Genomic DNA, 13,002 nt, shown 5'->3' on the forward strand with positions numbered 1-13,002 from the left:
TTCTCTGTGTAAAAGTCACGATTACACTTTTTTTTCTGTGCAAAAAGCACATTTTGTGAATGCTGGAATGATATTGGGTAAGACGGGGTAAAACACAGCTATTTTTACATTTTGTCAATTCATCGAAATATCAATATGTGCGGGATTTAGTTAGCCGAGAAACTATTATGAGGTTAATTCATCTCATTTATTTGTTTTTTGTTGTTTCCGTTTGTTAAAGAGGGACATTTTAATGTTATTAGATTGGATGGTTTTTGTTTGTTTGAAATAAAAAGATCAAATTAGACCCTTGGGGTAAGATGGGCCACCAGAACTGGCATAGAGTGGCATTTTGTTTACGAACAATGTGCATGTACTTCTAAATAGTACAAGTTCATGTGCTGATGCATTAGTTAAAATAATTAGAAACGTTTGCAAATTTGGTTTGGTCCCTTAACTTTTACAGAATGTATAAATGACTTTGATATAATTTTTATTAATATCTATTTATATATTTTTTACATTCAAAAATACTACTATTATAAATATCAACTACTAAACTTAATATAAACTATTAATATTTAAAATTGAATTTTGACAATTTAATTGAATAATTGAATAGCCGATGCGCAGAATCACAGCAAGAGATTAATCTGAAAGTTGATATTTACATATTTAATTGCCCATATTTTATATTAAAAAAAAAACAAACCCTGTGATATCTATATAATCTCTCACATATCTATAGATGTGTCATTTAGAAACACTATAATGCAAATTGAACGAGGTCACTCAACTAACCCATAGGTTTTAATGAAAGCGAAGATTTCTGAAATTCAAAAAATGCTGGGTTGTTTCAACCCAAATTTGGGTCAAATATGGACAAACCCAAATGTTGGGTTAAAAATGTAATTTTAAAGCTTTCACTTTCAACTGTACATTTTTTTATTACATTTTGGGTTTGTCCATATTTGAACCAAATTTGGGTTAAAACAACCCAGCATTGTTTAGAGTGTACACTCTAAAAAATGCTGGGTTGTTTTAACCCAATTTTGGGTCAAATATGGACAAACCCGAAATGTTGGGTTAAAAATGTAATGTAAAAATTTAACCCAACGGCTGGGTTAGTCCATATTTGACCCAAAGTTGGGTTAAAACAACCCAGCATTGTTTAGAGTGTGCTATTTATCACTAAATCATCATATAAGAGTGATTTCTGAAGTATGAGATCACAGGAATCAATGACATTTTACAATATATTCACATAGAAAACAGCTAATTTAATTTTTTGAGACAGCAGCCTTGGTGAGAAGAGACATTATTAAAATCTTAATTATTCCAAACTTCTAGTTGAACTTGATGGCTTAAAGGAAAGTATCAGCTCGTAACATCTACATTTCCTGGATGTAGTGTTTAAATATTTGTACATTTTTTTGCAAGCACTGATGACCAGCAAAGATTAGGGAAACCCACCAATGCTATACTGTGGTTAGCCAGTAATAAATAGCAAATCTTGATTGACTGTGGTTCTCAAGTAAACTGATCTGATGAGTGGTTTCTGTGTGAGGGATGTGGCTTTACCTGGCTCAGGTGTCAGGGTTGGGCCTTTTATAAGTCAATGCAGATGGGAAACGAGCACAAAATCCAGAAAATCTGCTTTCTCCTTTCTTCACACACGAGGTGAGGCGACATCATTTTTACGCCAATGTTTAACAGCAAATCTAAACTCCTTTGAAGATATAAAGCTGGAGGATTTCTGTTTTCTCTGAGATGCAGACTTGATTGTGATGATTGCGATTTCACTGCGTTCAAGTCCATATTCATTAATGATTTACTAAAGCTGAATTAACATTAATGTGTCGGAAACACATTTTTTTTTCTATATGCAACCCATAAAGTTTATGTATATGGTCGCTTGTTTTATTCAGAGGTGATCAAGGCTTTTTCGACAACTCATAAAGCTCTTTTATATTCACTGTTAATGATGTCCAAGGGTCAAGGCTGGAGAAATAAGGATATTGTGTTTGGGAAAACCGGCCTCAGGTGCTGCTGATAAGGTTTCTTGTATAAACACTCTCAGTTTGTGATTTTTTGTCTCATTGCACAGTAGAGACACTGGGATATCATGCGCTTCAGCGTCTTGTTCTTCATCGTCCTCCTGGGCGTCCTCTACCTCACACTGGCTCAAGGTAAATGCCACATATGATGATGATGCAACTAAGCCTGTGTTTAAAATAATCGTGTTACTTTTTGAGGTTGCAAAACATGCCGTAACTCATTGCAATGTGCTTTATTTGTTATTGCATCATCTTTGGCACTTATGAGACTCAGAACTACAACAAATAACTCAAATAGTCATTTTGCCTGTTCAAATTCATTTTAAAAAACAAACATCTTAATTAATGGTGCAGCAAATCAATCATGCAATGCAACAAAGTCTGTTTTTTTTATCATGTTTAGCATACGTTTTAGTGATATTGCATTATTGCATTATGCATTAGGCTAATGTGTCTTTTTGGAAACTATAACTAAATGATTATATATATATATATATACTTGTATATTTAAGTTCAGTAATTTCACTTAAATAACAATTAATAGGTAATTATCATTGCCATTTAAGTGAAATTACTGAACTTAAATATACAAGTTTGATAAAAATCATCACTAAAGAAGAAAATTTCAAATGGCATTTAGAGGCTTTTGCATCTGAACTCTTCATATATATATATATATATATTATTACTCTAATATTATATTACTCATATTGTTCCACTCCTAGTAAAATAAAAGCAAATAAAATTTAATAAATATAAAAGAAATAATACAAATTAAGTACTGGTGATATACATCATATGGGTACTAAACATTTATGTTTTCTTTGCTGTGCATATTTTTAATAATTATATAATTATTCATAGTATTAAAACATATTTTTAAGTAAAAAATAAAATGTTTACACTGTAAAAAAATGATATAATAAAAAAGTTACGATAACATGTATTTTTACATGGTGTTAACTTATCAAAATAAGTTAAGCAATTTAACTTGATTGCAAAAGATATACAAGATTCAACACATTTAGGTCTGTGTAATGTAATTTAAGTTGAAATGACCTAAAAATCCAAGTCGATTTTACATTTAAGCTAGAGATCGTTCTTAGTGACACAATCACTGAATCATCCACCTGTAAAGGACATATAGTTATGATATGTTGTGTATCTCTAGGCTCGTATGAGGACTGCTGCCTGCGGTATGTTAGAAAAGTTAAACAGTCTATGAAGAACAGAGTGACCAGCTACAGAAAACAACAGCAGGACGGAGGCTGCAACATCCCTGCCATTGTGTAAGCAACATATATTTATGATCATTTATAAATGTCCATTTTGTGCACTTTTTAGACTGTGTGTAAAAAGTCAAACTTCAAAGATTTAAATTTATCATGTCTATTTATCACCTCATAATGTTTCAGGTAGAAAATATATGAGTCTTGAGTTTTAATCTTTTCCATATGGGACGTGTGTGCATAACATGTTTGAACGTCTGACTCTGAGGTGTGATAATGCACTCACCCAATTTGGACTGTTATTCTGTCTACATCAGACCTCATGGTTAATGATGTTCAATGCAATGTTCTGCAGCTTCACACTGAGACAAGGCCGTATGTTTTGCGCTGATCCCAGAGAGAAATGGGTCCATGAAATCATGCAGAGGGTGGACAGAATGCAGTCATCCTCATCTATGAAGAGGAAGGTGTGTACATTTTAAAATGTATATGTATAGGAGATCTTAATTTATGTTTTATTTGCAATCCATTGGCTTTAATACTCCTATTAATACACATAATACCTAGAATATTTAGTTGTAGGAATATCTGAATATACAATATATCATAATAAAGAAGAGAGCCTCTGTAAAAAAAAATAATAATAATTAAAGTTTCATTCTACCTTCATGCATGTGGGTACATTTTATTAAAAAAAAGCATTTTTCCCCAAAGACTACTCTCAAAAAAGATGAAAAATTCCATTAATGGCAAGGAAACGTTGTCTCATAAAAGCCAGAAAATTCAGCCAATAGTGGAAAAGTCTCATAAAAGATGGAAAATTCCGTTAATGGCAAGGAAACGTCTCATAAAAGCCGGAAAATTCAGCCAATAGTGGAAAAGTCTCATAAAAGATGGAAAATTCCGTTAATGGCAAGGAAACGTTGTCTCATAAAAGCCGGAAAATGTCGCCAATAGTGGAAAAGTCTCATTAAAGATGGAAAATTCCGTTAATGTCAAGGAAACATTGTCTCATAAAAGCCGGAAAATTCCGCCAATATTGGAAAAGTCTCACAAAAGACGGATAATTCCGTTAATGGCAAGGAAACGTTGTCTCATAAAAGACGGAAAATTCCACCAATAGTGGAAAAGTTTCATTAAAGATGGAAAATTCCGTTAATGGCAAGGAAACGTCTCATAAAAGCCGGAAAATTCAGCCAATAGCGGAAAAGTCTCATAAAAGACGGAAAATTCCACCAATAGTGGAAAAGTCTCATTAAAGATGGAAAATTCAGTTAATGGCAAGGAAATGTTGTCTCATAAAAGACGGAAAATTCCACCAATAGTGGAAAAGTCTCATAAAAGACGGAAAATTCTGTTAATGGCAAGGAAACGTCTCATAAAAGCCGGAAAATTCAGCCAATAGTGGAAAAGTCTCATAAAAGACGGATAATTCCGTTAATGGCAAGGAAACGTTGTCTCATAAAAGACGGAAAATTCCACCAATAGTGGAAAAGTTTCATAAAAGACGAAAAACTCTGTTAATGGCAAGGAAACGTTGTCTCATAAAAGACGGAAAATTCCACCAATAGTGGAAAAGTTTCATAAAAGTTGGAAAATTCTGTTAATGGCAAGGAAACGTTGTCTCATAAAAGACGGAAAATTCCACCAATAGTGGAAAAGTTTCATAAAAGACGGAAAATTCTGTTAATGGCAAGGAAACGATGTCTCATAAAAGCCGGAAAATTCCACCAATAGTGGAAAAGTTTCATAAAAGTTGGAAAATTCTGTTAATGGCAAGGAAACGTTGTCTCATAAAAGACGGAAAATTCCACCAATAGTGGAAAAGTTTCATAAAAGACGAAAAACTCTGTTAATGGCAAGGAAACGTTGTCTCATAAAAGACGGAAAATTCCGCCAATAGTGGAAAAGTTTCATAAAAGACGAAAAACTCTGTTAATGGCAAGGAAATGTTGTCTCATAAAAGACGGAAAATTCCACCAATAGTGGAAAAGTTTCATAAAAGACGAAAAACTCTGTTAATGGCAAGGAAACGTTGTCTCATAAAAGACGGAAAATTCCACCAATAGTGGAAAAGTTTCATAAAAGTTGGAAAATTCTGTTAATGGCAAGGAAACGTTGTCTCATAAAAGACGGAAAATTCCACCAATAGTGGAAAAGTTTCATAAAAGACGGAAAATTCTGTTAATGGCAAGGAAACGATGTCTCATAAAAGACGGAAAATTCCGCCAATAGTGGAAAAGTTTCATAAAAGACGAAAAACTCTGTTAATGGCAAGGAAACGTTGTCTCATAAAAGACGGAAAATTCCGCCAATAGTGGAAAAGTTTCATAAAAGACGAAAAACTCTGTTAATGGCAAGGAAACGTTGTCTCATAAAAGACGGAAAATTCCGCCAATAGTGGAAAAGTTTCATAAAAGACGAAAAACTCTGTTAATGGCAAGGAAACGCTGTCTCATAAAAGACGGAAAATTCCGCCAATAGTGGAAAAGTTTCATAAAAGACGAAAAACTCTGTTAATGGCAAGGAAACGTTGTCTCATAAAAGACGGAAAATTCCGCCAATAGTGGAAAAGTTTCATAAAAGATGGAAAATTCCGTTGATGGCAAGGAAACGTTGTCTCATAAAAGACGGAAAATTCCGCCAATAGAGGACAAGTCTCATAAAAATGGAAAATTCCGTTGATGGCAAGGAAACGCTGTCTCATAAAAGACGGAAAATTCCGCCAATAGTGGAAAAGTTTCATAAAAGACGAAAAACTCTGTTAATGGCAAGGAAACGTTGTCTCATAAAAGACGGAAAATTCCGCCAATAGTGGAAAAGTTTCAAAAAAGATGGAAAATTCCGTTGATGGCAAGGAAACGTTGTCTCATAAAAGACGGAAAATTCCGCCAATAGAGGACAAGTCTCATAAAAATGGAAAATTCCGTTGATGGCAAGGAAACGCTGTCTCATAAAAGACGGAAAATTCTGCCAATAGTGGAAAAGTTTCATAAAAGACGAAAAACTCTGTTAATGGCAAGGAAACGCTGTCTCATAAAAGACGGAAAATTCCGCCAATAGTGGAAAAGTTTCATAAAAGACGAAAAACTCTGTTAATGGCAAGGAAACGTTGTCTCATAAAAGACGGAAAATTCCGCCAATAGAGGACAAGTCTCATAAAAATGGAAAATTCCGTTGATGGCAAGGAAACGCTGTCTCATAAAAGACGGAAAATTCTGCCAATAGTGGAAAAGTTTCATAAAAGACGAAAAACTCTGTTAATGGCAAGGAAACGTTGTCTCATAAAAGACGGAAAATTCCGCCAATAGAGGACAAGTCTCATAAAAATGGAAAATTCCGTTGATGGCAAGGAAACGCTGTCTCATAAAAAACGGAAAATTCCGCCAATAGAGGAAAAGTTTCATTAAAGATGGAAAATTCCGTTAATGGCAAGGAAACGTTGTCTCATAAAAAACGGAAAATTCCACCAATAGTGGAAAAGTTTCATAAAAGATGGAAAATTCTGTTAATGGCAGGGAAGTGTTGTGTCATAAAAGACGGATAATTCTGTCAATGGAATTTGAAGTATTGTCTCTTAAAGACGGAAAATTCCTTCAATGGCGGGAAAGAGTTATCTAATAGAAAATGGAAAATTCTATCAATAGTGGGGAAGCATCTTATAAAATTCAGTCAATGGCATCGAAGAGTTGTCTCAAAAATGACGTAAAATTCCATCAATGGCGGGTAAAGAGTTAATCAACTATAGGGAATGTATGCGACATCCATCAATCGGTTCAAAGTTTATAACCCTAACATTTGGTGTCTTGCCTTGAATGTACAAAAATTCAATATAATCATAAAAATGGCATCCAAAATAATTCTAAAATATTAACTTTGTCAAAGAAATATATTTTGAATGTAAAATTCTGAATTCTTTTTCTTTTGACGCACAGAATGTAAGGGGCTAAACAAGCGAGAGGACCATAGGGGAAGCTGCCCGAGTGTCTCGGCCAATCACATTCTTTCTTTGAGCTCCGGCTCTCCGAGCGCATATTTCAGCATGGATTGATTGGTGTTCTTCACAGTACTTCCTGTGTTTTCCACTTCCTGTGGCATCAGGTGGTATTTCCTGTTTCCAGACCTTTGTGGCTTCACTGACGGACTGCTGGTTTAATCCACACAATGGGAGATGGCCATTATTTCCCCTTTTCCACATGCTGCTGTGACCCTCACTTCCAGGCTCTGTTACCAAACCTCGTGAGCTGCCTTGATGTCTACTTCTAAGTGCATATCAGTGCCGCACAGGAGACTTACAATTCGGCACTGCATGTTGCTAAGCTAACAATATAATAATCTAATAAGCATAAAAATAAAGTATATTTGAATTCCTTTTGCAAAGTATGTAGTATATGATGCTTGCTATGTAGGCAGCTCACTAGGTTTTATAACAGAGCTTAATTGTATAGGGTCGTATTAAGCTATTGCCTCATGAACTTTCACTTTGCACACTTTGACTGACTGCTTTTTGCCCCACGGTATCTAAAATAAACTGCCAGTGTGATAAAATATTAGACAATAATTAGCTGTGGGTGGGAACGTTTTGCAAGACACACAGATAATCCTTCTATTTCCTTATGAATTTATTATAGAGCAGACGCACCGACAAGTGATTTTGGAGTTTGTACGGTATTATAATGCATTGTAAATTATGATTTGGAAGCTTAAGTGATTATTTTGTATTGATCAAATGTTCACAGATTTGTAAATCTCAATTTCTTCACTCTGTCTTTTTAGGTGAGGTTTTATATGTTTAGTAGAGTTTATTATTTAAGTGGAACTACTATTTTTCACATTTAATGTTCACTTTAACACTCGACAGAAAGTATCTTTATAGAGGACGTGATGAAATGAGTTTTATTGTTTGGCTCGTTTGAAACTGGGCCACAAGCTCTTTGAGTTCCTGATTAAATATTCTTAACATTGCCGATTTTTGCTCATAAATAAAAAATAAAATGTTTAAAAACAACTGGATTTATCTTTTTTTTTTTTTTTTTTTTACATGATGCAAGTTGTGAAACTGAGTTATGTTTAAGTTAAGTATCAGATGGTTCTCCTAAAATCCCTAAATGAGTAATAGTTGAGGCATAAAATCAATGTAGATCGGTTGAGAGAATTTAGTTCATGAGTTCATAAAAAAAATCTCTGAATTTTGATTGAAAACTAACAAAGTGTGGGAAAATCTGACATGTTTTGAGTTTCTCTAATAATCCCTTTCAGAAGAAATGAAATAGTTTTAATTGTGTTGTAACCTACTTTCACTTTACCGTGAAATACAAGACATGTTGTGCAACATAACAGGGTCAATAAAAAGCCAGAGAATTATAGCCTGTGCGGCTCTTGTAAAACAGATTGTTAAATTTACTCTTTAAAGGTTATCTTTTACATGGCGGTACAATATCGGATAGTAGCCAACTTTTACATGAATTCAGTGTGTTTGGGACACTTTCTCCCATTGAGGAACTTAAATGTCCCAGTCAACCTGATTATTCACCCCTGGATTGTCATAAATAAATCTTTCAATCTGTTTTGTGGGGTCTTTACATGCAAACTTACAATACAACATTGGTATTTAACTGGTATATTAATGGTAAATCTCCCAATAACATAGTGTCATGCTATTGTTTTTTCAGTGGAGGATGTGCCAAATCCTCCCATGCAAGTATCACTTTCTTGTCACGGCTAATAGCAAACGCTTTAGACACGCTGTCTGAATATCCGCCTGTCCTGCAGGTTCCAGCGTGCAACTGTAGTCCCGAAGCTGTCGTTTCACGTGGAACAACTGCACCTTTACGCTCTCTCTTCCTCGATGGTGGTGATAAAGGCTGAGGCATGTCTGCTCAGATAACATCTCAGCAAGTGTCTCCAGAAATTGGCTTCCTCTGTGATGAATTGTTTCCAGTCGGTAGAGTTTATTCTGCCTTCGGGCCAAACATATCCCACAGCGAAGTTGGATTTTCTATACATCAAATGTGCAAATGGAGGCTGTAAAATGTAATTTACTCTGGTAATGATATGAGTAATAAAGATAGTTATCTTTATCGTTCAAAAGCCTGAGGACTCAAGCATCACATAGATGTATATCACTACAGTCAACTTATAGTTTTTACCAATCTTCATGATATTCCAACGCTATTTCACGGCAATTTGTACGAATTTTACGAGGTGGCTTATTCGCAACAGTTCTTACACTGTAAAAAAATATTGTTGGTTTAACTTAAAAAAGTAAGTAACCTGGTTGCTTTAAATTTTTAAGTTGATTGAACTGGAAAAAGTGAGTTAATACAATGAAGGAGATTAATTTTATCATCAGAAATTGTTATCTCAACTAAATAAATTATTTAAGTTGATTAGACAAAAGTAAAAAAGTGTTGTGATAACAAATCTTGAAAATATATATATATTTTTTTACAGTGTTACGAGTGAGGTTGCTAAATCGTTCATATTTTACGAGTTGGCCAAATCGTATGAATTCGTACGAATTACCTACCCCTGACCGCATCCCTAAACCTACCCATCACATGGGTTTAGACAAATCGCACGAATTCGTACGAGTAAGACCGTATGAATTACTTCAAGTTAGCCACTTTTTAATCACTCACTGTAAAAAAATATTGTTGGTTTAACTTAGAAAAGTAAGTAACATGGTTGCCTTCAAATTTTAAGTTGATTGAACTGGAAAAAGTGAGTTAATACAATGAAGGAGATTAATTTAACCATCAGAAACTCAAAATTATATGTTATCTGAACTAAATAAATTATTTAAGTTGATTTGACAAAAGAAAAAATGTTGTGATTACTACACTGTAAAAAAATATTGTTGGTTTAACTTAAAAAAGTAAGTAACCTGGTCGCCTTAAAATTTTAAGTTGATTGAACTGGAAAAAGTGAGTTAATACAATGAAGGAGATTAATTTTATCATCAGAAACTCAGTTATCTCAACTAAATAAATTATTATAAAGTTGATTTGACAAAAGAAAATATGTTGTGATTACAAATCTTACAAATATTTTTTACAGTGTTCGTGCAAATTGAATATTCACAGAAATGACTCTGAGTCGTTCAGGGAATAAACAATTTACAACGCAAATAGCTATAAATTCACAAATCATCATGAATAAATTTTTGAACTTAAACTTTAATCAACTTGTTTTAGTGAGTCAACATCATTCAGTGCAACCAGCCTAGACAAAACATGACTCCAAGTCGGTTATTTTTAGTGAATCTATTGGTATGTTCGAGGCTCGAGCAAATATATATATATATATATACTATGGATGTCAAAGTTGCCCCACAACTGTTTGGTTAAAACATTCTTGAATATATTTTCTTTATGTTCAGCCGAACAAATAATATACAAGTCTGGATGGATGAAACAACTTGAGGGTGAGTAAATGACAGAATATTAATTTTTATTAGTTCAATTTACGAACAAATAACTCCCCCTTTTTGTGTGAGTTAATTGCATTAATTGCAACAAGCGTCATGTTCGCAAAAAATTATTCCAATGAGCAGGTTCTTTTACATATGCATTCAACAAGGCGTCTCTATAGCACGCGGTGTTTATCATGCAAATTATACGCTACAACGAATTTCACGTGCATATGATACGCAGTTTCACGTGCATTTGATAGGCACTTTATACACACGCACACCACACTAATCCGAAACGTATACCAGACACGCACCCGACACCACTCTTAAACCACGTATTATATGCACGTAAAAAATAATTTTTTTAAACGATAAACACAATGCGCGCTATCAGAGATGTATAGTAACTAAGTAGAACTACTTAAAGCTACACTGTGTGATTTTTACCCCCATCTAGTGGTGAAAAAATATATGACCGTCCAGTGAATATTAGTTTCTGTTCCTCTCAATTCCGATTTCGTTTTAACTCCTACGGTGGCCAATGTAGTCCAAGATTAACATGGCTTCCAGTTCGACGTCGTCCATGAGTGTTAACTGAAACGTAAACGCAAAAGGCGAAGCTTTAATTAACGGGTATGTCCCTCTTTGGCTAATGTACTTTCAAGATGGAGGGGCAACATGGCGAACCCCTTACCCGTATGTATTTTCAATAGCATATTATACACTCACGAGAATACTTTATTACTTGAACGAAGTAAATATACATTAATGAGCACATATTTTTTTGAAAGAACTAAGTGTTTTTAGCTAAGAATAAACTAAAAGTCGATATTTACGATGAATTTAATACTTTTACTTCGATATTTTTTAATGTTCTGCTAGTTACTCGTTACAATTATAAAAATTTTACGAATCATTCATTGCAAGTTGACGGTCATGCTGCCTAAATCACACACCGGTTTTATAGGGTAATGCTGGTATTGATTGACACACACATATTGACAACTAATGCAGGGGTTGTCCTGCAATGACATTTTTTTGGCGGCCGCCAAAGCGCCTTAATTTGATTACTACTTCAAACTTTTGACTGCTTTCTTTAATAATTACATGACACAATACTTGTACATTTAGTACTTAAGTAGTGAATTTTAAAATAAACTACTTGCAATACTTAAGTACAAAAAAAATGTTGAATACTTTAGTACCTCTACTTAATTGTGGTGCTTAAAGAGCACTTAAACTTCTACTCGAGTCACTTTTTTGATAGAGCACTTGTACTTTTACTCAAGTCCGGGTTTCTAGTACTTTATACATCTATTGACGCATTTAGTGTGATCGTGTTGGTAGTCCAGTTCACTAATAAACTACTTTTTTGAGCCGGTTCAATTTAGTGAGTCGAATAACATTCAGTGCAATTGCAAACCTTGAATAATATTGATTTTTACAGTGAAATATAATAATAATAATATTATTATAGGCCTATTATAAAGTGTGTGTCTAATGCCACAGCATGCACAGAGAGAGAGTAGGCTATTTATTATCCTTTAAGTATATTCTGCCCAACCCTGCAGGTGATCGGGGCCTCGGGGAACTTTATCATCAGGGATTAATGCATAAAATCAATTCAGGTGTGGAACAACATCCTTTCAGAGCCAGTAATGCAGAATATAAGGAAAGCAAACCGTGTCCAAATATGTGGGTCAGGTTAAATATTTAGGTCACAATTGCAAAAACCCATCATTCAATGCTCATGCTCCTTAGGAACCATGGCGCTTTGTGTTTAATGTGTTTCATTTGTTTTTTAATCCGAGACAACTGTTATTGTTGCTATTGGTGGATTCGGGAATGCATGCATAGCTTAGATGGATTAGATTTCCTCTTTAAAGAGTTTTTATATAATGTGAACATGTTGGAGCCCAGCTTTAACATGCAGGAATACACAAGCACTTTACCTCATGCCAACTATGAGGAACACAATGGGGTTGGTGAAGAGGGTCTTATAAAGTTAAAAGCTCTGGAATGATGTGAAAGTTAATGAAGAATAAGAGATGTTTTCTCTTCCCTGAACTCCTCAGCTCCAATGGTACTTTGTGAACACAACTTACACGACATGGTTGTTTTCATTATTCCTATGGAATAATCTAATTTTTCTTACACAAAACTAGGGATGCACCGATTTGAACATTTTGGCCGATACCGATAATTCTTTATATTTGAATGCCGATAACCGATATATCGGCCGATAAATTTAGATCCAAATTTTTACCTAATTTTGAGAGTCTGATTAAAAAAAACTAAAGTCTCACAATTAAATCCATGTCCC

The 13,002-nt window shown here is 34.2% G+C and overlaps 1 protein-coding gene across 1 annotated transcript; it reads left to right on the forward strand.

Annotated features, from left to right (window-relative positions):
* Nucleotides 1–1,522: 1,522 nt before the first annotated feature.
* Nucleotides 1,523–8,273, forward strand: ccl25a (C-C motif chemokine ligand 25a; the record flags this gene model as incomplete). Its single annotated transcript, XM_089131709.1, is given in 7 exon segments — nucleotides 1,523–1,622; nucleotides 1,625–1,659; nucleotides 2,090–2,168; nucleotides 3,208–3,325; nucleotides 3,621–3,732; nucleotides 7,387–7,455; nucleotides 7,457–8,273. Coding segments are annotated over 7 exon segments (588 nt in total), but the record flags the coding sequence as incomplete, so codon positions are not given.
* Nucleotides 8,274–13,002: the final 4,729 nt, after the last annotated feature.

This window comes from Pimephales promelas, chromosome 5 (genome assembly GCF_988280905.1).
Source record: "Pimephales promelas chromosome 5, fPimPro1.hap1.1, whole genome shotgun sequence".
Taxonomy (NCBI): domain Eukaryota; kingdom Metazoa; phylum Chordata; class Actinopteri; order Cypriniformes; family Leuciscidae; genus Pimephales; species Pimephales promelas.